Source organism: Dunckerocampus dactyliophorus, chromosome 3, assembly GCF_027744805.1.
Source record: "Dunckerocampus dactyliophorus isolate RoL2022-P2 chromosome 3, RoL_Ddac_1.1, whole genome shotgun sequence".
Taxonomy (NCBI): domain Eukaryota; kingdom Metazoa; phylum Chordata; class Actinopteri; order Syngnathiformes; family Syngnathidae; genus Dunckerocampus; species Dunckerocampus dactyliophorus.
This window is the reverse complement of record NC_072821.1, coordinates 6,996,666-7,022,599: the sequence shown is the minus strand read 5'-3', so window position 1 is coordinate 7,022,599 and position 25,934 is coordinate 6,996,666. Positions and strand designations below refer to the sequence as shown.

At 39.4% G+C, this 25,934-nt stretch overlaps 3 protein-coding genes and 1 long non-coding RNA gene across 7 annotated transcripts; 1 reads left to right on the top strand and 3 right to left on the bottom strand.

Moving 5' to 3' along the window:
* Positions 1-118: 118 nt before the first annotated feature.
* LOC129178835 (uncharacterized) lies at positions 119-7,289 on the bottom strand. Its single transcript, XR_008569854.1, has 3 exons — positions 7,065-7,289; positions 4,288-4,353; positions 119-988 (listed from the first exon to the last, which is right to left on the bottom strand). It is a non-coding gene; the product is annotated as an uncharacterized LOC129178835 (long non-coding RNA).
* LOC129178831 (proline-serine-threonine phosphatase-interacting protein 1-like) lies at positions 2,964-13,922 on the top strand. 3 transcript variants are annotated; one of them, XM_054771429.1, is made up of 15 exons: positions 2,964-3,096; positions 3,407-3,507; positions 4,301-4,375; positions 4,491-4,525; positions 5,097-5,203; positions 6,208-6,270; positions 7,600-7,683; positions 8,312-8,357; positions 8,447-8,526; positions 8,672-8,770; positions 8,875-8,971; positions 10,386-10,461; positions 10,532-10,614; positions 10,917-10,999; positions 11,090-13,922. In XM_054771429.1, the coding sequence occupies exons 1-15, from the start codon at positions 3,064-3,066 to the stop codon at positions 11,219-11,221; spliced, it is 1,194 nt and encodes a 397-aa protein (XP_054627404.1). In that variant the 5' UTR covers positions 2,964-3,063; the 3' UTR covers positions 11,222-13,922. The 3 variants fall into 3 exon arrangements, with proteins under 3 accessions (XP_054627404.1, XP_054627402.1, XP_054627401.1); XM_054771427.1 differs by having other exon boundaries at positions 10,917-11,008; XM_054771426.1 differs by having other exon boundaries at positions 7,582-7,683; positions 10,917-11,008.
* LOC129178834 (tetraspanin-3-like) lies at positions 12,442-20,132 on the bottom strand. 2 transcript variants are annotated; one of them, XM_054771430.1, is made up of 7 exons: positions 19,973-20,132; positions 18,825-19,016; positions 18,675-18,749; positions 17,599-17,700; positions 17,331-17,483; positions 17,160-17,243; positions 12,444-15,617 (listed from the first exon to the last, which is right to left on the bottom strand). In XM_054771430.1, exons 1-7 carry the CDS (start codon positions 20,033-20,035, stop codon positions 15,525-15,527), a joined length of 762 nt encoding a protein of 253 aa, XP_054627405.1. In that variant the 5' UTR covers positions 20,036-20,132; the 3' UTR covers positions 12,444-15,524. The 2 variants fall into 2 exon arrangements, with proteins under 2 accessions (XP_054627406.1, XP_054627405.1); XM_054771431.1 differs by lacking the exon at positions 18,675-18,749 and having other exon boundaries at positions 12,442-15,617.
* A 3,223-nt stretch (positions 20,133-23,355) lies between these two features.
* nmbb (neuromedin Bb) lies at positions 23,356-25,863 on the bottom strand. The gene is made up of 3 exons (XM_054771647.1): positions 25,633-25,863; positions 24,385-24,569; positions 23,356-24,310 (listed from the first exon to the last, which is right to left on the bottom strand). Exons 1-3 carry the CDS (start codon positions 25,796-25,798, stop codon positions 24,260-24,262), a joined length of 402 nt encoding a protein of 133 aa, XP_054627622.1. The 5' UTR covers positions 25,799-25,863; the 3' UTR covers positions 23,356-24,259.
* Between the last annotated feature and the right edge of the window lie 71 nt (positions 25,864-25,934).

Here is a 25,934-nt window from a genome sequence, read left to right as displayed (position 1 = left end):
TACTCGCAGTCTATTTCTAGGTGCATAAGCGAGTGAAATGCTGGCAATGTACAGCCGCTTCTTCATTTGAACCATCAGCCGTTCCCTCATCTTGTTTCCCTTCTTGTTCAGGCTGGCTGGGTGGAGTCACGTGACTACACAAGCTGTACCGCGTCTTAAAGGGGAATGAACACAGCATACCAGCACACACAGTCAAAACAGACAAAAAAGACTTTTCTTTTTTATTAAAATACCGAATTTATCTACATGGGCAAAATGACGTCGGATATCGTAGTAAATTTTCGGTTTATCACCCAGGACTGCCTAATACTAATGCTGCTCATTAATACAATTGAAAAGCCAGCATATCAAGAAATGCTGCAAACATTTTATAGACAGTACAAATTGCCTGTAAGAAAATACATGTCATTAACAGCAATTCCACAACTTTACAGAGTGAAAGATGACATATTAAAGGAAATGTTGCATTATGATGATACATTATCATATATTATAACATTTGTGATTTATTTGGTCTCAAAAAATGCTGAGAATGATGTTTAGCATCAACTTGTAGGACAATAAACATTTCAAAACACACCTGCATTGTTTTGTGATTAAATTGTTAAATTAAACAAAGCTTGTTTGTCTAGTCATATTTTCTGATTGTACTTCTTAAAATTAATGTTAAAATCCTGTCTCGTCCCGTGGAACTAATCTCGTCTTGTGAGTTTAATATCAGCTGTTGATGTTATGTTCGGCGGGCGTTGGACCCCAAATGCAGAGGCGGGAGGCAGGTGGACAGGTAAGCAAGTCTTTAATTAAATACAGGCTGAACTAAAGGCGATGGTGCGGGAGTCAAGGGGCTCAACAAAAGGGCACCATGAAGGAAGCACTTGAAAGTGAGCTGAGGGAGTTCTTGCCTGGAGAGCCGGGAGTACTGGGCACACCTCCTGGGAGACGCAGAGCACGCTGGACTTCAGGTTTGGGAATAAGGAGTCTGCCAGAACTGTAACAAGAAGATAAAGTATAAAGAGCCTAAATGACTGTCCATGTACATGGCACAAACCATTTGGGAATAATCCAGTGTCTCCCAGGTGCAATTAAAATTGCAATTAAAAGAATGTGCTGGCTCATCAGAGACAGGTGCGCCCAGTAGTCCCGCCTCCAGCCGGAGAAAGGGCTCCTGAAATGGGAAAGGACACGCCAAGGAGAAGGCAGGGAAAAACAGGCGGCAGGGACAGGACGTGAACGCTGACAGTTGTAGTGGAATGTGCATCTTAGTAGTGACGGTGAGATGAAGCCTCATGAGGCATCGAACCACGTGAGCCAACTGGTTCGAGAAAGGGTTCATTTCTCAAAGCTTCATGTGCACACGAAACCACCTACTGGCCAGGTGTATAATACAGGCAGCTGTATCTGAACGATACTGCGTAGGATTCATTGAATTGTTGTGTCCATGAATAACAAAAACCGTATGACCAAATCATGTCTCTACATAAATGACACGTGTGTAGAATAAAACATGTTTTGAATGTATTGTGTTTGTATACATTTTCCTCAAATGGTACTATCATATGACATGGCGGGTTGTGTAATCATGTTTCTTTGCCACTGTAGAAAGATGGCATGGGCTTTTGCAGGCAGAGGACGGTGGAAGTGCTTGTGGAACTATGAAGGCACTAAATATGCGTGTGTAACTACGACAATGATGTGCGGGACAGGGCACATTTTATTCAGAAATAACACTTTCTCAACAGTTTTTGGTTTTAAACGATTTCTTTTTTTTAAACAACTTCTCCAGTCTTTGAAAACACTCTTTCAAAGGGGGCAGAAGACGCTGGCGTGCACAAAAATTTAATTGCCAGTTTATATAAATCAAAACAATCTCATGTAAACCTGCCCGCACCGGGGCTCGAACACTGCACCATCGTAATGGGAGGCGTGAGCGTTGACCACACGACTAAAAGCCCGGGCTGTCGACCGCGTGTTCAGCGCAGCTCCTAAGGCAGAGGGACTGAGGTTTACCAACGTACACTCTTGCAGCCTCACAGGCTGGCATCCCTTACACTCACACAGGGGAAATTCTCCTCTCCCTCACCGGCTCCATCCTCTCTCCAAACTATGCTATCCAAACTCTAGTATCCAAACTCTATAACTTTTATCCAAATGCTGAAATGACTACAACTCCTCATCAAAAACCCACATTTTGAATGGAGTCTGAGGGGTTTATATTGCTGTCAAACCTCGTGCCAAAATCTGAACCACTGCCCGAAACAGTCACGTGGTACAGTCGGGCAGCAAGGCTTCAGACGTCATCATTTTCAGCTCCTCCCCTAAATGAACCAAGCCTCGATACGCGCTTCGTGGAAATGCCCCCTCCATTACTCGACACAAGCTTCGAAGCCTCGGCACATCTCGTAACATCACTACATCTTAGTTATCATTTAATTGTCATACTTGAAGGTGTTAAAAAAAACGCATGTAAAACACAGGTAGTACCACTGATGCAACTGGAGACCGAAAGCATATTTGGTTTATTATGCAGTAAGCATGTCATCACTTATTCTGACACAGCATAATTTGCTTCCTCTTAAAGTGCACTCCTCTATTTGCTGATGTATACTGTCTAAATTGCCCGTATAGTTATTTAAATTATCAAACTACATTTGCTACTGCAACTGCAACTGCATTTGCTTCCTGTTTACGTTCTTGTGATCACCGCTGACCGATGGGAGAAGACAGCGATGTCACACTTCAAATTTGTACTGTGGGTAAAACACACATTTACAAACCACAAACAATTTAGACATGGCATCTACTGGAGCAGAGGTCACTAGTTGTAAAATGTATGGCACACTGTAGCGTTTATCTACAGGAGTGTTAATATTTGCTCCAAGTGTGGATGCTGAAAACACGTGGTCAGTGACATCATGGGACAGAAGCGCTTCCTTATTCAAAATGACTCACTGGTAGTCAGGGAGTTTAGTTCAGACGGAGAGCCCGCTGACCGCTTAAATCATCATCACTTGGAGCTGCAAATTTGTTAATTTTATTTACATCCTACTCCACGAACTATAGAAGATGACATGTTTGATGTTCAGAGATGCTTTCTGGGTAAGTCACTGCTGTGTTTCATGCTGGGAAGTATTGAGAATTAAAGGTGGTAGCCACACGTTTGAAACAAAAAGCAAACAACTGCTTTATTAATGCAAGGTGTAAAATAACCTGGATTGTCTAAGAGGTGAAAAGCAATTAGCTATATTGTCTTGTAATGTCTCTCATTGTTACTCTAAAGTCAAGTTCTGCATTTTTTAACCCAATGGAGGGTGCAGAATTGGCTCAAGAACATGTTGCAATAGTTGCTGAGCAATGCTTGTCATTGCATGGTCCTTAAGCAAGTGCATATGTCTTATTCTCCATGCAGGGGTCAGATTTTACCTGCCATGCTGGCTATGAGGCTTTGGTACAACGTTTACGAGATGGAAGACAAATGTGCAAAGATGTGGAAGAACTTTTAAGGATGAGGTATGCAATCATATATATAACAAAACATATAACAAAAGCTGATGTATTCATTTAACACCATGCTTATCATTGTGGTTGCAGTGCAGTGATACAAAGTACATCATACTGTTTCTAATACACAATTTTCCCCCCGCATGTTGATGGATAAACTAATAGAAAATATTAAAATTCCCTGATATAATGCACACTAATAAACATGGCAATCAAAACAGAGCATTATCATCACTGTAAAGGCAGAATTTTTGCTAGAGCTCTTGCATTGGATATTATTAGATCATACATGTGTACCTAATAGGGGTGTCATGAGACACTCAGGTCACGAGGAGAAAATACACAAGATTGGGTCTACGAGACGAGACGAGACTTCAACATTAATTTTAAGAAAGTCTCTTCAAGCGGCCGAAATGAGTTTTCTCCGTAGGGTGGCTGGGCTCTCACTTAGAGATAAGGTGAGAAACATTGTCATCCGAGAGAGACTCGGAGTAGAACCGCTACTCCTCTGCATTGAGAGGAGCCTCCCTGCTTAGGCTGCTGCCCCTGCAACCCGATCTCGGATAAGCGGTAGAAGATGGATGGATAGACAAAATTATCGCATTAATTTTCGTTTATTGTTTGATTAATTAATTTATTTATTATCGTGCCAGGCCTAGTGCCCACAAGACATATTTTTCTTAACAAGAAATCTTGTCACGTTTTAATCTCAAGAGATCTTGTGACACCCCTAGTACTTAATAATAAAAAGTGTTGCACGCTTTTTCCACTGTAGTGTTTTATAATTACCTGTAATGCACAGGGCGGCAGCAGAGGAAAAGTATGGCAGGGAAATGGTGACCATTGCCCGTAAAGCTGGAGGACAAGCAGAAATCAGGTAAGTATCGTTCTAACTGATTTAGCAGAACATTTCCAAAACATAATAGTGTTTTTGACTGTGACAACTAACTATATATATATATGTATATATATACTGTATATGCCCAATGCAGCACTTTGAAAGCCTCCTTCCAGCAATTGAAAACACGTAAGTGCATTGAACTGCAGAATGCTGTATTTTCCCAAAGGTTGCAACTTGCTGAAATGTGTGGGTAGCACTCACTTTTGTGAGATACTGTATGTGACATCACAGGACCAAGTAGCATGTAGCACGTTCTATGTGACATATGGCTGTATGTGGATGTTATCTTGAAAAAAGTTTGTCAGTATTATCTCTGTTGTAACACACATCTACTGCATGTGACGGTGCAGAAACTATTACTTCCGCCTCTAACTACAGGAAACAAGAAGGACACAAGAAACTGTCAATGTGAGGTGGTTACACGTGCTATCCCGTGTAGACTTACACTTCTGCAATACAGAAGAAGAAATCCTCCATCAGCCAATCAACACAGCACACTTACACATTTGTACCGATAAGCATTTCCCTGCTCAAATAAGCACTTTATATCAAATCAGCGCCTGGTACCTGATACTCTGCAGCTAAGTACTATAAATAAACTGATACTATTTGAGGTAATATTTTAGTGAAGCTTCTTTGATCTCATTTTATTCAAGAATCCGCTATGATACACAGCATGTGATGTTTATGACTGCAGAGATCGAGAACATGGGAAATTTTCACATCCAAATGTCAGAGGCAATTAAAGAGGAGGTGAAAAAGATCGAGGCATTCAGGGAGCGACAGAAAGAGCAGAGAAAGAAGGTACATTACTAAAATCTATGTGAAATGGCATCATTATTCATTTCTATTTATATTAGGGCTGTCTAAAATAACGCTTTAACGGCAGTAACTAATTTATTTCATCAATCATGTTAATTTTTTTGTGTAATTAACATGCGCACCAGAGGAAGCACGCCTCTCTTGCTATGACGGCAGATGGAATCACAGTGGCGCGTCCCCACACAGTCACACAGAATTTGACGCTCTTTTCTAACTTCATTTTGACCTGAACACATCAACAGCAGTGCAATTCCAACACCATACACTGTATGTGTCTTCAACTCCCAAGCGTCTCTAGTCCATCCTGGGAACGACACTTCCTCATTCTCATTCCAAGAACGCGAGATGTATTCAGGGACACTCAGAACATAACAAAAACGGCTTTATAATGTGTATGCGCGTGTGTGTGTGTGTGTGTGTGTGTGTGTGTGTATACAAACAGGAAGATAAAGAAAAACATGAAGTGGATATTCTTATCACTCACTTCATAACTCTTAATTCGGATGTACAATTTGCTACATTTAGGTATGCTGGAAAATACACTGAAAACAAGTACATTTACCTTAAATTACATGATGTCTTTGAACGCAACCCCTCGTTGCTCATAATAACACGGTTTAAAGTGTGATTCAAATGTTCTGCTACTATTAAAGAGACTAGTGTTAGACAAATAGGTCTGTTTCAATTGTAATACATTTTTTCACTTCCTGTACTCCAAATGTACTCTTTGCTAGTTTAAAATGCACAGGAAAATGATACGGTAATATGATAATATGATAAGGTAATATCAGGTAACATTGTGTGACATGGTGATCAATCATGATTAATTCATTTGAAAACCGTGATTAATCTGATTAAAATTTGTAATCACTTAACAGCCCTAATATGTATACAGTACATATAATATTATAATATATATTAATATCTAGTACAAATGTGCTCACTCGCATGCTCTTATCAAGCTCTTCAAATGTTTCTCCTCACAGTTTGAAAGCATCATGGAGAAGGTGCAGAAGAAAAAATTGTCTATGTTCAGGAAAACCATGGAGGTATTAATGAAACAATGACCACAACTGTTATGATGCTGAAGCCGTGTCAAATGACTACATCATTTTGTGATATTGGCTACTACTTTTCACACCACATTTTATTTTTTATTATGCACAGAAATGTCACTGCGTCGCCAAAGCATCAAAAGATTTTGCCCCATTACAGAAAAACTAGGTCTAGGATGTCACACATGTCCACTAAGAGACTATGGCAACTGTCATCGCCATACACTGCTGTGTTTTATCTGTAGAACGCTATCTGGAAAATATTGTTACAATGATCAAAGGTTGCCATAAAATACAGCAGTGCTGAAATTCTATATTGACAAGACAAAAAGGTCAGAGCTCTTGAAGTGCAAGTATATTTTCAAGTATATATTTCCAACTTTCCAGTAGTCTTGAATGCAACATAATGCATTTTGATAGATTGTACTGATGGCATGCTTATGCTGCACTATGCTATGATATGCAATGGTGTTGAACCACCTGTTAAACCCAACGGGTGCTATGACTGTGTACAAAAACATGCTGTGCTAGAAAAGATCTCCCTTCTGCCACCAAAACTAATTCCAAGCGTATTTGTCAGCACAGTAGCCTATAGTATATATTGTATGTAATTTTTCTTTGCTAACATACTGTTATTCTTGTCTCCCACTGTTAGCTAGCAAAATACTCTTTCGTAACTTTGCTAACACACTTTAGACCCACAACAGCCATCAACGTTTATTATTGTCACAGTTTTCCACTAACACCCAAGCTTTGATGATTGTAAACACCATATATTGTTTTCTTACCGTTTCATCGTCATTTTGGGACGATCGAACTTCCGCTAGAACTCACGTATGGGACCGTCATAGATTTTGCTAATATCTTGTAAACGTACAAAAAGCTTCACTGAACAAAACATAATAAAGTCGTCCTAGGGTACGAAATAATACAATTTGTTCATTTAATTAATCCAACAAATTCTTCTTCTTCTGCTTTACGCATTTTCGAACCAATGTGCGCGACCAAACCGGAAACTCCCAGCAAACTACTTCCGGTTCGCGCGTAAAGGTAAAACTTAAAGATGGACGAAATTCATAATTATTATACTATTTGAACGTAATATAATGCAGAATAATACTGATAGCATATACAGTATTTGTTTGATTTAAACACAAACAGACAGAATATACTTTAGTACAGTTCTGGTCAAGGTCTGTATACTTTGTTACATCTTATGTTCAGAATCATTGCTACCATGGTGTTTTCCATAGCCTTAAAAAATATATGCTAAATTGGATATAAATGTATGGTTTTTCTACCCAGTCCTTCGTCTTTCTACAGTCAAAGAAGAACTATGAGGCGAGATGCAAGGAGGCGGATGAGGCTGAACATACGACAGCTGTTGCAGCCAAACATGGGGAAAAGGTACAAAGAAAAAAATAATTTTTAACCAATAATCAAATACATTTTCTTCAGAAGTAAACAATAAAACAAAATGTTAGGATATATTCATTTCACTGAAATGCATATGTCAAAGCAAACAGGCAGGCTCCCAACCAAACAAGTAACTTTCCAAACGGATAGTTAATAATCTGACCTCAAGTAATATAATTTTAAGGGTACACTTGCTTGAAATGAGTGAATATTTGTCACTGCTGTTGCCACAGTGATCCGTGATCACATGCTTTTGTGGTCTATACATGTGTTAGGGATGGGAATTTGACTGAAGTTCCTTGAAAAAGTTAACGCTCCATTAACCTATTGACATTCTTTCAATACTTTTAATGGGAGAATCTTCCTCTGAATGTTCGAACTCCTGTTTCCTTGCCGGTGTTGAGAAGAATAGGGCAAGAGTTATGTCTGCATGGATGTAGCTCAGTTTCCCATAGCTACAGCAAAGTAGCTGAGACTGAAAGATGAACAATTGATTATGGCCATCATTATGGCCATGTTACTGTTCAGTATGAAATAAAATGCACTTTAGAAGCTAGAAAGATAAGTCATATAATCCATTTATAGTACATACAGTGAAATGTGAGCATCTATTTGACAGGTACGCCACAGGGCCAAACAATGCAGACAGGCAGCGTGTGAGGCAGGTAAAATCCAGCGTTATACTGCAACGATTTCTGTTTTAATGTACAGTACTCGTATATACATCTCAATGACTTCCTGACCCTTTTGACAGAGAGGTTATACTTAACCAACATCACCCTGCTGGAAAGCGTTCGCCAGGACTGGGAGGAAACACACAGAAGCACGTGTGAGGTAACACAACTCTTACACACAGTCATAAGAAGTCACACCACTTCCTCTTTGCAGACACAATTCCGCCTACAGGAGGGGAAATACGAGTCATGTGCAGTCAGTAAGCTAAAAGTGGAACGCAACCTTTTATGCTGATATGTTGCAGGTGTTCCAGCAGCTGGAAGCCGATCGAATCAGCGTGCTCAGGTGCACCCTGTGGGACCACTGCAATGACGTCTCCATGCAGTGTGTCAAAGACGACGAGGCAACCTTACAATCTCCTTGTTTGTTTGTAGTTGTGTGTGTGTGATTTCATCGATGTAACACATCCTGGATATTCTAATGGATGGTCTCCCTCTATCAAATCAGTTCTATGAGGAGGTGAGGAAGCGCCTGGAGCACTGTGACATCGCCACTGACAACAATTGTTTTATTGAGATGAAAAGGACGGGTTCGCATCCACCAGGTGAACCTTCCTACCTTTATTTCTTACAGAAACTAAATAAATGTTAGTCCTCCACCGAGGCCAAACAATCCTAAACATGTTCATATGCCTGGGTGGCAGTCATGTGCCTTATAAAGCGGGTGCACAGCAAGCTTTTTTTCACACTGCAGCTCCATCTGCAAGAACCAGTGGGTTTCTGCACCACTTGTCCCCAATGCAAGCAGACTGTAATGAGAAAAAGTGAATATAATCGATATGCACCAAAATAAAAATGAGTTTTTCCCGCAACAAACAAAGTGATTCCATGAAAACTGAAAATAAAGTTCTTGATTTGAACAATTATACAAATTGGCGCCTAGAAAATAATCAGCTCCTGCCCTGACCTCTCCAAACAACAAGGTTCATGTGTGAATTCACTCAATGCTTAACACTCTCGACTCTCATGCCGAAGGTCTTTGGTTCGAGCCCAGCGCGGGGCTGGCTGAACACGGCGGGTTACAGTGGTGCCATGACCCGGATAAGAGTGGGGTTTGGGTGGGGGTGAGTGTAACGGAGGCCAGCTGGTGTGGCTGTGCATTGAGTTGACTGTCCGGGCTTTTAGTTCAATGCATGACTCTCATGATGACGGACTTGGGTTCGAGCCCAGCGTGGGCTGTCTTTGAACCAGGCGGGTTACATAAGCAAACTAACCAACAACAAATGGTGATTAAAAACATAAACTCTCATTACTGCAATAAAGTACAGTAAACGCAAACCTTTATTCTGATCTGCACCTATTTTGTATCGTTTCATAAACAAATGAAATAAGAATTGGCAATCCAAACATTGTGCATTCATGGAATAGGTACGGTAAGGAAATTATTTGATTAGCACCTTTATCCAGATCTGCACCAAAGTTGAATGTGTACTTCTTTAGCCCATGGACAACACCTCTATAAAGTTTTGTGGAAACCCTTATGCCAAAAAATATAACCTTTAGTTACCAAAAATAAATTTCTTTATCCCGATCTGCACCAACAAATTAAGTGTTTTTACCTATTTACCATTTTGCGTAAACAACCTTAAACAACCAAAAAACACCCATCAAAACATTAGCTTTCATTCCAGCATCTAACTGTTTCAGACGGTGAAAAAAAAAAAATCCTACAACTGCACCAGATCTGCACCAACATTTCACACGTTCTTCCTTGGATAATGCACCACCCTTCTATAAAATGTAAGGTACAGTCAATCAGTTTTGTAGTTGTTGAAGCAGTCAAAACAAAACCTCGTGCAATAGTGACTTAGAACTGTGAAAAGTGAAAAGAAACTCCTTGCTTGGATCCTTTATACAGATCAGGATTTCAGGTTGTATCGTCCCCAAGTCATGTACAGTACAAATGAATGATGTAGTTATTGTGAAGTCCTTGTAACTAAAGAACATTTCCCCTGACAGAGCCTATTGTATTTGAGAGCTATTACCCAAGGGGTGGAAATGGCCACGCCCATCCAGCAGAGGACGTCCTGAGGAGGTGTGTCCCAAACAAATTGATTGTTAACATACTGTATTCTTAACTTGCTTTGTCTTCTGGTCTATTCCAGGTGCTCTGATCCTCTCCTGGGAGGCTCTGTGGAGAGAAACGGTCCAGAAAAACAGCCATCAATACTGCCATCTAGTGGGGAAAGTAAGACAAATGCTGTTTAAATGTGCAGTAGTGCCAGCTGTTTATCTGAACACTAGGGCTGTCAAGTGATTAAACATTTTTAATCAAGATTAATCATTTTAAATTAATTGATCATGATTAATCACAATTCACAACTGTGTCTGAAATATGCCCATTTTTACTCTATTAGCAGAAAAGATAAATGACAGGACAGGATTATATACGGTATACATTTGTATGTATTAACAGCTCCAAATGAACTCAGTGCTGTTGATTAAATCTTTGCTATGTGATCTTTGCTGTCCAACCTTCTCTGACTTCAGTTGAGACGTCAGATGGGTCATACGCATCACTGCCAACATTGGATATGGACACCTACATTGTGCTTTATAACTACACTGCACAGGTCATCACTGTAAGATGTATTTGTTAGAGAAGATGATTTTGAATCTTGTTGGTCTCAACCTTGTGTCACCATCTTACATGGAATACTCAGGTGGAAGATGAGCTGACCATCTGCAGAGGTGACGTGGTTCAGGTCCTGGAGAGAGGAGAGGATGGCTGGTGGACAGTGGAGGGACACGGGCAGACTGGAATCGTGCCTGGGAACTATCTGGGACAACTGTGAATAAACTCATAGAAAGGGTGAAGTGAAACAAAACCATTGGTGTGATACGATACAAGAAAACAGACTTAGCGTAAGGAAAGATATTATTTATGCTTAACTTCATAATTACATGTCCCCTTTAAAGAAAAATGCACTTTTTTGTTAATTCTGCCCATCATCCACAATCCTGAACATGTTTCTTTCCTTTTTCTGTGCGTGCGTTCTAACGAGAGAAAACAAATTAGTATGAGCCAGCTAACAATGCACGTCATGGGAGGAACAGTGCCTATTCCGACTATGAAGCCCTTTAAAAAAAACCTCTAAGAACATTTTATACACATGGTGTGATCATGCATTACCAAGTACATTGATGATAACATGTACTACTTACAGATAACATGTAATACTTACAGTCTCTTGCTGTATTTTGATTTAAAACATCAACGCAACTTCTTTCCAGTCCACAGGTAAAAAATGCTGACAGCAAACGAGCATCTTGTTGAGTCTTCGTAGCGAAATTGAGAGCCAGTAGTATCCACTCTTCCATCTGTCCTGTTGCAGTGGCTTGAGGCTTTGTGACGCTGAGACTACCGGCTAGCGAGGCGTCGTGTTACTCCGCCAGATAAATTTAGTTTTTGTGTTAGCTGCTACAATAACAATATCGCTGTAGCTTGGTTAATATGCAGGTCAATTATGTAAATGGAACACTGTTGCCGTTTTTTTTAGGGTTTCTTTTGTTAGGGCTTTAGCATCAAAATAGGTACCTTCCATGACGTGCATTGTTAGCTGGCTCATGCTAAATAATTTCCCCCCCTTAGAACGCACAGAAAAGGAAAGAAATATGTGTTCATGTTTCACATAAGGATTGTGAATGAGTACAATTTTCCTTTAAAGGAACAATATGCTGTCATTTTATATTGATTAGGTTTACACGGTCATGCTGCGCCTACTTCAGTGGTTTACACTACTGATGGCGGATCAACCAAAAAACTTGCTGTGTTGCGTTAGCGTCAGCATTGGTGCTAATTATTGTTATTGTTTCAGAGTTATGTGCAGTCTTTGTACAATCTTTGCTGCACACATACACGGCCAATTTCTAAAGTACTTCCTTCCTAACAGACACCGCCCCCTAAATAATCCCTAATCAGATCGGCTGAGGCCCACACCTCTGAGACTCCTTTTTTTTCCCCCCCTCAGGAAGAAACAGCAGGTGGCAAGTACCTTTATTGTGACGTCTTTACTACATAACACACCAATGGCAAAGCAGACGTGGCATCTGTAAAGCTGCAGTTTACACTGGAGTTTAAAGAGAAACATAAAGCTAACAAACTTTTTGAGCCATAAAGAATTAGGGATTGAAAAAAATTAAAGGAATTAGAGCATCACTGTATAAGGAAATACAGTCGGCCCTCGCCACTTAGCCGTTCAAACATCACGTCCTCACTATGGCAGTATTTAAAAAATGTATAAATGAATAAATGGCCGCTGTTTCGCCCTATTATTAGACAAAAATATGCATTTCTATGTATTATTTGCCTAAATTAAGCATTTTCAACCATAAAAATGGCTAAACGAACGAAAATACAAATACAGTTTAAGAGATTAAAAGACTGTGATGAACTGTAGTGTACACTGTCCACAAAGTGTCACGAGTAACACACACCAGACTTAATAATAATCCTAATAATAACAACAACATGGGGTACTGTTGTGGCCATACAGCTAAAACGCAACTCTGAACCACCAATGTCACTTCCAGTACATACTGTATGTCTAGAAAAAAATGTATTCAAACACACACAAGCACAAGTCTTATTTATGTCTTGAATTGCTTATTTTCTCTGACTATATCTACTATATCGGGTAATATGAGTGTAAAAGTGACTATAGGTGTGTTATTCTATGTCTAGGTGGCTCTAATAATGCTAAAAAAAAAAAAAAAAAGGGTATATAGAAGGCTGTAAACCGGTTTTCTATAACTACGAAAATATTTTATTTATAAATAAGGAATCCTACTTGGCGGAAATTCATCTATCACGGTAAGGTACGGAACTAATGAACCGCAACAAGCGAGGGACGACTGTATAGTGTTTGAAGACGACATACTGTACAGGTAAATTACACTCCACAACCACAGGGTGGTGCACAGGAGCAGAATAACATTGCTGTTCCTTACTGTATCTTTAAGTCCTGGTAGTTTTCAAAGCGTGGCACTGAGAATATATTACAATTAGGGCCTCATCTACACCTCTGTTTATATTTTGTTATGTTTTCTGCTCACTCAGACTCTGTTTACTCTCTCAGTGTAAGGAATTAAAAAATACATCCATTTTGACCTTTGGACTGAAATCAGCTTAGCAGGTTTGAAGAAGACGTTTTCTTTATTTTTCTCAAGCTGCTGCATCTCCCCTGGCGTCTCCTGGCGCCTCCCAGAGGAGGACTGCCTCACCCTTTGAAAACCCCTGTGCTTTAAATACGCATTAAAAAATAAAGTACACAGTGTCAAATGAGGAGCAGTCACGTTGAAATGCATGACTTTATTTGTTTGCTATTCAAATCAAATTTATAATTTTATTCATCTCCCCTTTCCTCACAGCTCCCACGGAAATATTTTGGGGTCCATATATGTAACAGGTCAAATTAAAGAACGAAAACATCACAATTTCACACACCCACAATATATATATATATATATATATATATATATATATATATATATATATATATATATATAAAAAAGAAGTCATTCTTCCTAGTGGGCATATGACTCAACAGACGAAATGGACCCAATGGTGCACATAACACTGATAATACACCCACTGACAACACTGGTGACTGGCTCACACGGCCTCGTATATTCACAGTGCTTCAACAGTGAAGCGAATTCAGAAGGAAATTCACAGCAGGAAAATCAAATGGAAAAAAGAGTTGAAATGTGACTTCTTGGGAAGGGTGGGTGACATTTTTCTATAGCTTTGCCTCAAAACAACCAAAGCTGAATCACGGTACAAAGTATCATATAAGGAAATACATTCCACACAAAGCCTCTTCTCACCAGCACTTAGTAGGATTTTGTTTCTGTATGAAATGTAACGTACTGCAATTAGTAGAATAGACACCATTTCATTTAACCTAATCAAACGTTTTATTATGAATGTTTGCCTTCATGGTCAAATTCAGTGAAACCTCTCAATTCGAATGCTACATCATATCAGTAATTTCACAATTTGTCGCCAGTATTTGTGATATAACGTCAAGACGAGACGTGAACAAATCTCGCGAGACCTCAACTAGGCTAGCGTCCTGGCTTTTATTTTTTAATCAACGCCTTTTTACCATTGTAGGATAGTTAATGTAACAATTTTAAACAGTTATTGAAAGTTTTATGGCGACAGTGTGACCCTGGATTGGATTATTTCTATTTCCATTACTTCTAGGGCTGCAACTAACAATTATTTTCTTGGTCGATTAATCTGAATCTTGTTTCGATTAATTGAGTAATCAGTTAGGCCCTAGACGGACCTGGTCAAAATGAACCAAACATAAACAAGTTAGTGGTTTGGTCCGCAACATTTCAGAAAAAAGGCAAAAATGTGGATCACTGTTTTCCAAAGTCAAAGCTGATGTGTGTGAATATCTTGTTTTGCCTAAAACACAAAGATAAACAGGTCTGCTTTCTTGGATGACTAAGGAAATAAAAAAATACAAAAAATCATCAAAAGGATATTTAAATTTTTGAAACAAAAAATTCAATCATCAAATACCAAAATAGTCGTTGATTAACTGGATAATAGATTAATCAATGTTGATTAATTGTTGTAGCTGTAATTACTTCCTATGGGAATAAATGTTTGTAAAATAGGCCTCCAACAACAGATTTTTTAAAATGCAATTTCTTCTAGTAAAAATAGTCCAGCAACTTTTTGGTCAAGTTCCTACTAAATTCTCGTAAGAGCACAACATTGTCATACAACACTTCCAACCATGACTTAACACATACGCGTCTTGGTCATTCTGACTGAATGAGCCTATTTTATAAGCCACAATTTAAAAAAAACAAAACAAAACAAAGCCATTAATACTTTGGCTTTTAAAGTGTTGCAGAAGAAGGGAAAAGAAAACACATTAAAAAGAACTTACAAAACATGACGTCAATAATAATAAATAGGTGGTTCTTCCTGTTCGAGCCCCACTCGTTGCCAGTGTTCGCTACTTTATCGGATTGTGCAAGGTGTGCTTGAGCTTATATGCTTTAAATATATTATACAACTACAGCGGAAATCTACCGTGAAGTGGTGTGACCCTCCCTTTCCCGATGTTGGCTTCAAGCGTAGCTGTTGGTGGTGACCAGCAGCTCGTACGCCGGGTCGTGACTTCGCCTGCAGAGCACCACGCAGGCGCAGAGCATGCCCAGCATCTGTTTGCAGACAAGGGAAGTGGTTTGGAATTCTTCGTGGTATCATCTTTATACAACATATTGGTAACAATGTAAACAGCTACCAGATAACGAAACCTAAGCACATTTCAAGAAGTACTATACACCAACATACTGGAAGGAAAGAGTCATAGAAATGTGACAAAAAGTGTAACTATTACAAGAATATTGTTGCAATTTTACAAGAGTAAAGTTGTAATATTCCTAGAATAAATATATTCTTGTTTTATAATTAATATATGGGGGCTATCTATAGAGAAACAGCAGTGGCATGTCTCAGAACGTTGCATTTAGGTTTGTGTGAGACGATCACTTGTTAAATTACAGCTTTATTCTCCTAATATTTCAGCTTTATTTTCGTACTACTGTCTTTCTCAAAATGTTTACATAAATCAAAAATGTTATGTGCAAAATCCATTAAGTGTGTGTTTTGACAGCTGTACAAGCCAGATCTGTGGTCTCTTTTCATTTGGTAAATCAATTACTTCAATGCTGGGACAAAACACATTAAAAAATCCAAACGTTAAACACGGAGACTTTAAGACATAAGAAAACACAAAATGCTGTTTCTATAGAATTAAACTTTGCATAAACCTTTTGACTGCCTTACAGTCGTTCCTCACCACTTTGCACTTCAAAATTTCACGGCTTCACTATCACAGTTTTTCAAAAATATATTTGTTAATTAATCGTGCTGTTTTGAGGTTGAATATGGCCTATTATTATTAAAAGTTATATACATATTGAAGCAAACTGCATGTAATTTTTTTTCTAAATTGAGCATTTTCAAGCATAAAAATGACTAAATGAAGTAAAATACAAATGAGGCATTCAGACCCATTCAGAAACGCTGGGATAATATGTAGTATTCTACAATGGTCACTAGGTGTCAGTAATTTCACTGTAATGTTCGGTGAGACACACAAGTACCAGACTTGAGTGCCGGAACAGCAGGCTTTTATTGCAGGTTTGAATGATCTCACAACAGGCACAATAATCCCTTACAAAGACCAAGCTAAATGTCAACTGTGAACCCCGACGTCATTTCCTGTCCACGCCACAGGACGCATTTACAGAAATACACACTTATTTTGAGTCTTATTCATGTATTAAATTGCTTATTTGCTCTTATGTCTGCTATATTGGGTAATACAAGTGTAAAGGTGACTATAGGGGTGTTATTTCATGTCTAGAGGTCTCTAATAACGTAAAAAAACGATTTAGAAGGTCGTAAACATGTTTTCTATGCTCTATCTACGAAAATATTAAATTTATAGATAAGGAATCCTACTTCGAAGAAATTTATTTATCAGGGCCAGGTCTGGAACCAGTTAACTGCAATAAACCAGGGATTACTGTATTCACGATTATATCACCAATTTAAATATGAAAAATGTGGTTACAAAGCTAAAAAAAAAAAAAAATGTCACAGTGATGCACACTGTGAAAATAAGTTACTTTGCCATCTGTCTACAAAGTTTTGTGTATTCCTGTTAACTGTTTGCATCCTTCCGTCCTCCTCACCTGTATTGACGCAAACGTTAGTGCGGCCCAGATGACGTACATCATGATCTCCTTTAACTTCTTCACAACCAGAGCTTCACAACCCTACCAAAAAGAATAAAACAGCTTTGTGAAAACAAAAGAATACACCTTCATAAATGACACAATTGTCGTTGTAGTTGGTGTGTGCACCTCTTGGTAAAGGTCGCCCGGTCGGGTCAGGGTGCCGGTGCAATTGCTGATGTTGGGCTGGCAGCAGCTGACGGGGACACTGTTATTTTTGGACTCTTTGAACCAGCGAGTGTTCCTCCAATCCGAGTAGTTATGAATGCCGCAGCAGTGGAGCTGACGATGATGAGAAAGACATTTATGGATATGAGTTAGGCAGTGTCACGGTCATTTGATGTAAGTAAATCAACTGAGGAAGAACAGGGCAGATAGGCTGCTTCTTTTTCCTCACCTGCCTCTGCACGTAGTCTATAGCGCGACTGGGAGCGTCCGTGTTGGTGCCGTTGTATTCATTGTAAACCTTCTGGATAGAGTGGTTCACCTCGTCCTCTACCTGGAACAAGTTCAACAGACTTCACCGTTCAAAACATATAACACTCTTCCCCATTTTTCACTGGTGTGCCCCAGGGCCCTGTTATGGGGCTCGTCATTATAATGTATTTCTTAGTAAAATTTTCCACCATTCTTCCAACCTCTTCTCTCTCATCCTTATCATAAATCACCCTTATTGGTAGGTATGTCACGATAACAAATTTTGCTGGTCGATAATTGTGCTACGTATTATCGTAGATATTCGATACCATCAGCTAAATTTTTGGAGAATTATTTTCATTCATTTTAATCATGAGAGGCGTCATTCACATTTGAACCACTAGATGGTACTCAAGTATAATCTATGGTGTATCTGTATGAGACATTAGCTTGACACAGAAGGTGCCTGTATATATGTTTTTTTATGTCATGAGAGGCGTCATTCACATTTGAACCACTAGATGGTATTCAAGTATAATCTATGGTGTATCTGTATGAGACATTAGCTTGACACAGAAGGTGCCTGTATATATGTTTTTGCAATGTAGCCAAACACCTCAGTAAGCATTGACTGTAGGGACAAAGGCTCCATCGGTATTTTTTTTTCCCAGTTGAGAAAACTGTCCACGTCGGTCTTTGGTGTTCATTCTGTTTAAAAACAAAATATTCCCACACTGTGGCATTCGCCTTAAAAACTATCGCTTTTGTGATGTCATTCATGTTAGCGTAGGCTGGCTCACAAAGCTAACTGCTGCTAGTGTAGTAGGTTACTAGCTAGTAGCCCCGCCTCCACAAAGAGGCTGAATGAGATGACAGCCCACTCTCTCTGTTCATTCCACTATAGAACCAATGCGCACAGACAGATGCAGAGATGAACCGTCTTGTCATACAGCCTGTTGTGGTTGATTAATCGTCATGACAGGCCTACTTATTGGTAACAAGTACACCCTTTTCCAATCCCATATTACAACCTCTAAGTTTTAAAAAGAAGCCTACCTTTGCCCTGTATATGTAGCCGAGCACCACCACCACACACTCTGTTACAAATACCAGCAGCAGAATGGCAGCAAACTGGAACAAGAAGACAGCTGCCAATAATTCAATTTTACTGCACTCGGATAACATTGTAGTCAGGTGTGCACTCACGGTGGCCAGGCCGCAGGAGCTCTCGCGTATCGTGGCGCAGCAGCCGATCAGACCGATGATGAAGAGCAGCGTCCCGACGGCGATTATAATGATGGCTGGAATCAAAGTGTACACGTCCTCAAAGAAGTGGTCGTAGTCATCGTATGTGATGAACACGTAGGCGCCGATGTAGCACAAAATGCCCGCGGCGGCCTGCAGTCAAAGAGAGTCAAAAAAGGCTATTATGAAGATTCTCAATTGGCAATTTCTTAGGCACATCTAAATTCTTGGGTCAAGAATTTTTTTTTAATAACATACAATATCACAATATTACATATATAAACTATCTTACATTGTTATATATAGCATTTGTATGCAGTATCATTGTTATTGTATGTTGTATATGTATGATATTGTATATTATTATTATTGCCAAAAAAACATATTTGTACACAAAAAGCTTCCTCTCTAATATATGCTTTACATATACAGGTAATATTTCTATAATATTTGTATCTTGTGTCTCATATATAATATGTATGCAATATTATGTCTTATACTGTCTATACAATATATAATATCCATAAGGTGCCGCCTTACATATAATGCATATTTGAATCATTAAGCATGCACCAAGTTAACATCTATTTATCTATCGATCTTCTGTTACACTTATATTTCTAATATTTTGGTTACCTTATTAGGTACATAATTGGGTCATAATATTAGGAACAGTCCTTCAACATAATGCAGTGCAGTTCTATAATAACCGTATTGTTAAATGTATACATCTCTGTGCATTATTATCTTTGTAAAGGCAGACTGTTTGTAGTGTTTACATTACGGGATGTTCTGACCGGCTGTCACTATACAAGCTAAAATAGCACAGCAGGTCAACAGATGCTGCATTACGTCATGGAGGCTGCTGGCGACATAGTTTAGCATGCTGCAGTACACGTTATTCAGTTTCTTTATTAATACATCTTATTGAAAATACGTATACATTTGTATAATTATGCAAAGTAATGACGTTTTATGTGACTAGCTCGTCGTTAAACGTTGAATACTGCAGAGCATCCTTGGCGCAGTCTGCTAGCTTGCTTAAAACAGCCGTCCATCGTCAAAGGGTTTGCCGTACATTGCTCAACCTTAAGATGCAGCTTGCTTACCCAAAATATGAGATTGAGGAAAACCAAGACGGTCTTGGATGACGTGATTCCACACTGGCCCATCGTTGTCTCACAAAGCCGAGAACGTAGCTATTGCAAATAGTGATGCACCTGCTGCACTTCGTAACGTTATGATAATAAAATGGCTTCGGTCGCCCCGCCCCTCTGTGCGGCCTCTTAAAATCTCCACCAATCGAAAAGCGGCAGAGGGAAATCAACGGTCACATGGTCTTTTGACGTCATAACCATGCCGGATAGACAAGCAAGACTCCACGCAATATCATAACCTCTGTGTACCGTCACATTTTGTTACTTAGCCTTCTTTAAATGCTAGTTTAGTTTGTTGTGCTTTGTACGGCGTTATCAATAATGTATATAAATCGTAATCAAAACTGGGGGGGATCAACAAAAATGGCCTCCTGGTTTTATTCTGTGTGAGGATTGTGGTCACAAGGTGGCAGTATATGATTACAAGTTCTGCAAAGTGGTGTGACGCTCCCCCACTTACACTGCAGTGTTCAGATATTATTCATGGTATAAAAAACACACAATAAGTGAATTAATATAACATAAGTCGGTCTTTTCATTGGAAAATTCATGATTATCGTCACACTGCTCAAGTGAGAATTCATGAAGCACATTTTATTTTCCTGGTACACTAAGTCCCAAACTAACGAACACAATTTGTTCCAGACGACCGTTCTTATGTCGAATCGTTCTTAAGTAGGGGAAAAGGTAATATTACCAATGATATAGGTACTACATGTACGTGTATACATATACAGTATATGCGTATGTATGTAAATATGAGTTTGGATGCAATAGTAATATTAAACGAGGATAATTAATGAAAAAAGCATACGTCGTTGTGGTGGTGGAGGAGGAGATATTGAAAAAAAGGACAAATTGTCGTCGTTGTTAGACTCTTCTAAAAGAAGTAGTGTTCTGTGGGTGGTGTACAATTAAGCAGGCCTATTAACTCTTCATAAACTTTAATCACACGCTCTGTCCGGGTTGTACAATTTAGCTTTTCATTTAGTTTTATCTCCCCAGCGTCTAACTCTTCCTCTGTGGGTCTCATTAGTCCAATGGCTTCCTCTGTTGGTCCCATTAGCAGTGTAACAGTGCCCTCTACTGGTCAAGCATGTACAGTAGCAGTATAAATACTGATCGAGCGACTACAAGGCAAAATAAAATAAAATACAGACCAGTTGGCTTGTGCTCGTATCCACGAGTGTTCCCTAGTCGGGTGTTCGTAAGTTGGGGACCTAGTGTATTGTAATTCAAATGGCTTGTTAGCAAGACGCTAAGGAGTGGTGGTGTACAGTCACGAGGGTTGATAGATCGCCACAATAATCTAATAAACATATGAGAGCAAGAGGGCGGTTTATGGCTAATGAAGCAAATGTAAAAGTCACCAGACGACATCCAGATACTAAAATAGATCCAGGAGGGGTGTGTATGTGTTTTGTGGGGCGAGGAAACCAACGGGACATGTGTGTAGAGACATACGGGTCCAGCACAATTAACACTCTGCAACATGTCTGGATTTGTATTTCCAATGTCAGGATGGGACAACAATAATTGCCCATGCAGCCACATTAATTAATTAAAGAGATAGTTCTGATTTTTTGACATGAAGTTGTATGACGTCCCCATCAGCAGCGTAGTGCATCGACGGTGACTCCCCCGTGAGCCAATTGGGGGGAGTCACCGTCTGATTTCGGTGATGAGGAACGTAGTTCATGTTAGTTGGTGGGGCCACTGAAAGGAAAACTGCACTTTTTTGGAATTTTGCCCATCATTCACAATCCTAATGTGAAACATGAACACATATTTCTTTCTGTGTGTTCTAATCGGGGGAAATGATTTAGCATGACCCAGCTAACAATGCACGTCATGGAAGGTACCTATTTTGACGCTAAAGCCCTAAAAAAAAAAAAAAAAACACCAACAGTGTTCCATTTACATAATTGACCTGTATATTAACCAAGCTACAGCGATATTGTTATTGTAGCAGCTAACACAAAAAACTATATCTATCTGGCGGAGTAACACGACGCCTCGCTAGCCGGCAGTCTCAGCGTCGCTCACAACGCCTCAAGCGACTGCAACAGGACAGACGGAAGAGTGGATACTACTGGCTCTCAATTTCGCTTAGAAGACTCAAAGACTCCGTTTTACCTGAGGTCGGGTAAAAAGTCTTGTCCAGTCTTGTGCTGGAAGACACAGCCATCCCAATGAGAGCGGACATTGTAAGTGTTGTCGCTGTGTCTATGCTGCTGTTGTTGATGGAAGTAGCGTTAGCTATATGGGCTATGTCAAATCAATGCATCAATGCACCGAAGTTTCGGTCATGTTTTAAATCATCAAAATACGGTAAGATACTGTAAGTATTACATGTTATCATCAATGTACTTGTTAATGCATGATCACAGCGTGTATATAAAACAATAAAACATTGTTAGAGTTTTTTTAGAGGGCTTTATAGTCAAAATAGGTACCTCCCGTATCACTGCACGTTCATTGTTGTGTATGTGGTCCACAGCAGCTGAAGACGTCGCATCCGCATGTAAACACTGTGGAACACATGCACAACAATGGACTCGCAGTGATACGACAGGAGAGAAAGCAACGGCAGAAAGCAGCATTTTTGTGATGCAAATGTATCGCTCTTTTGAACGCATACTGCTTTGAGAAGCCAAACTCTCACACCAACTAACTGGAAGTACGTTCTCCGTCACCGAAATCCGACCACAACTCGGCTCACGGGACGAGGGGGGGGGGGGGCTAAGTCACTGTTGATGCACTACAATGCTGATGGGGATATCATACGACTTCATGTCAAAACATCGGAACTATTCCTTCAATACAAGTCCTGTATCAACATATTATGGCGTGACACTCATTTTGCACAAAACACTTATACTTATACTATACTTGTCCAGAGTTAAATCATATAAGAGTTCAAGACAGAATAGGCCTTCCAAAATGACCAATAACAATTTAAAAAGTCATTTTGTCATTTAAAAGTCAAGGACGTTGGAGTAGTTTGACTTAATTTTAGTTATATTATACAGTTGGTAAGTCTTTTTACATTTGTCTGATAGTTAAGTATGTTTGAGTAGTTTAACTTTTACTTTTATACAGTCGTTCAGTCTCTTTACCTCTGTATCTTTGTATGACAGTGAAGGATGTCTGAGTAGTTTTACTTTATTTTAGTTGTATTATTTGTTCATTTCTTGTAAAAACATTTCTCTCAAGCTGCTGCCTTTCCCTGCTGTGGCCCCTGGTCACTCTCCGGCCACCCCAATGGCCATCTAGATGTTTCAGGTATCAGCTTATTGCCACCCCTGTGTGGGTAATGGTCTCACTGATATTTTTTTCCCATTACTCTCACACACAGTACGGTACCAGTCAAAAGTTTGCATACACATGCTCATTCAATAGCATGAAGAACTGTCTCCGAACTTGTGACTGGTAATGTACAGTATATACATGAGATAAACATGTTGGCTGCATTAACAACAGCCTCCAAAATGAACATTAAGGTGAATAAAAGTGCACATTTGTGTATTGGATTTACTGTAGGATAAGCCAAACATTAGCAATCATTCCTCCTCGTAGCCACAGCAGCAGCACCCACACATTTAAGGTTCCATATTCAAACTATATTTAAATAAAATCCCCGGGATTAGCTCGAGGCTGTAGCACTTCACCATTATCGATCGGGAGTGCAATCTCATCACTTTTTACTCTGAGCAGAAATAGCTTGAAAGTTCACATTGACATCACATCGACTTGTTCATGCAACCAGAAACATGATTTATATAATCTGCCTATTTTCATTTATATAAGTGCTATTTTGGACATGATATTGCAGGCAACGGAAGAAAGTTTTCACTCTGCTTAAGTTCACAGGAATAGGCAGAGCCTCACACAAGAGCGGAACACAAATATGATGACGTCACAATCCACGAGCCATCCTAATTGAACTTAAGAGTGACATCATAAGGTTGTTATGCAACCACACACGTCGGGTCTGCTTACTCGTGATTGGATGACACGTCTACCAAAGAAATGTTTTCTTCCTCTCAGGTCAGAGTGACAGCAGTGGAAATCATCATTTTATTGACTATAAATACGCAAACAAGAGCATTTGGTAAACAACAAAAAAGAAGAGCAAATGGCACCAAATGAGCCGAAAATGAGAGTAGTGGATTACAATCATGAACAGCGGACTGTGCAATGTGACGACGGCCATCATGGTTTCATCCATCCTCTGCGTTACTTTCTCTGCATGGAGCTCTCTAAAATCCTCATCAGGATGTCCGCCTCCTGCCCCGCGCCCCCACACACACAAACAACACCATGGTTACATTCGAACGTGTAAATCTAACAGCAAGCCTCACCTGAGTTTTCAAACGGCTTTCTTGCGAGTCCACCTGTGTTTGCATCGCCACCCGCAGGAAGTCCTGGAAAAGCTCACTGAGCGAGCCGTGCCCCCCCGGCAGGGCGACCTCCACACCCCCCTCACCTTGGCCCTCAGCAGGGAGCAGAGGATTGTCCATCACACTCTTCTTGCCCATGAAATGTCCTGACAGGTAATATCAAAAATATATAAATATATAAATGTAAGATGAAATCTAATAAATACCAGAAACAGAAGTAAAACATCAGGTATTATTATTATTATTTGAATTATGTAAATGTGTAAAAACAATACAATCAATTTAAGAGGCACTGTACATTTACTTCAAATATAAAAGCACAAGATAAATTGCAATAAAAAGCGTGTATACAAACTGTGCTGGTGATTTTATTTACAATGCAATGAATATAGACTACTTTGTTTATTTTTAGCGCTTAAAGGCTGTTGGAAAGACACTATCATATAAACTATACAAGATGAAAAAACTAAGAAAACAAAAAAGATACAAAAATAATTTAAAATCAATTATAAAAAAATGAATCATTTACTTTATTGCATGATAAAAGATATTTTTCAAAAGCAGCTGCATGCATTTTGGTATATTTTGTGTGATATGGCTTAAAGTATACATTATGTAATGTAAAAAAGATAAGATCAGATACAAAAATAATGTTAAAAAAAGTGTTTTCTTAACAGTGGCAATAAACAGCACAGCGCAGTAAAGTAGTTTTTGCCTACTTGATGTGCAGAAGTAACTGTATTTGCCTCTTTTCTTTCAATAAAAATGATCCAATATAAAAAAAAAAGCGAATTTACAAAAATGGATGCTATCCATGCATCCGTTTTTATACCGCTTATCCTCATTAGGGTCGCAGGGGTATGCTGGAGCCTATCCCAGCTGACCTTGGGGTGAGAGGCTGGGTACACCCTGGACTGGTCACCAGCCAATCACAGAAATAAATATGAATAAATATTTCAAATAATTGTTACAACAAGTGGTAATATAATTCCAGTACAGTGCATGAGATGTTACGAGATAATGCAGCATTGGACTGAAAAACATTTTTAAAAAACATTGAAAAAAAGAATTATAACAAAACAATTTTACCTTTAAGCTCAACAGGATAAACGCTAGCAAATGAATGAACGTATGCTAGCAGTAAACATTTTGCTTCACTGGCACAGAATGCAAAAAAATGACTTAAAAAAAACAAACGATGTTTCTTACCTGTTGCCCACAGATTCCCTCTGGGGTTGACTTTAATTTTGGCCACTTTATTCCGAAGCTCGGTCAGGTCGAAGCTGACTGCTGAGGTGAAAGAAGTGAGAGAGAAGAAGAGAAGGTAAGTCAATAAGCCACACCGGCACGCGTTACTCACTGTGAGACCCTTCATGTTGTACTATGAAGCACGGTGTGTGAGTGTGTGTGTGGCTACGTGTGTAGCATCCTTCCTGCTTTTATAGGCGCTCCTGGCCTGGGCCCGCCTCCCCTCGCCCACTTCACTTATGATGCCTGTTACGCACCGTGCA

What these genes read in the sequence shown, in the direction of transcription:
- LOC129178831 (XM_054771426.1), top strand. Translation starts at nt 3,064, where the DNA reads ATGACATGTTTGATGTTCAGAGATGCTTTCTGG. An exon ending in AGAAAGAGCAGAGAAAGAAG is followed by an intron (nt 5,204 to 6,207) that starts GTACATTACTAA and finishes TTCTCCTCACAG; the next exon opens with TTTGAAAGCATCATGGAGAA. An exon ending in AGTGTGTCAAAGACGACGAG is followed by an intron (nt 8,771 to 8,874) that starts GCAACCTTACAA and finishes CTATCAAATCAG; the next exon opens with TTCTATGAGGAGGTGAGGAA.
- nmbb (XM_054771647.1), bottom strand. Translation starts at nt 25,798, where the DNA reads ATGAAGGGTCTCACAGTGAGTAACGCGTGCCGGTGTGGCTTATTGACT. An exon ending in AGGGAATCTGTGGGCAACAG is followed by an intron (nt 24,570 to 25,632) that starts GTAAGAAACATC and finishes ATTACCTGTCAG; the next exon opens with GACATTTCATGGGCAAGAAG. An exon ending in AAAGCCGTTTGAAAACTCAG is followed by an intron (nt 24,311 to 24,384) that starts GTGAGGCTTGCT and finishes GGCGCGGGGCAG; the next exon opens with GAGGCGGACATCCTGATGAG.
- LOC129178834 (XM_054771430.1), bottom strand. Translation starts at nt 20,035, where the DNA reads ATGGGCCAGTGTGGAATCACGTCATCCAAGACCGTCTTGGTTTTCCTC. An exon ending in GCTACATATACAGGGCAAAG is followed by an intron (nt 17,701 to 18,674) that starts GTAGGCTTCTTT and finishes AACTTGTTCCAG; the next exon opens with GTAGAGGACGAGGTGAACCA. An exon ending in CGGGCGACCTTTACCAAGAG is followed by an intron (nt 17,244 to 17,330) that starts GTGCACACACCA and finishes TCTTTTTGGTAG; the next exon opens with GGTTGTGAAGCTCTGGTTGT.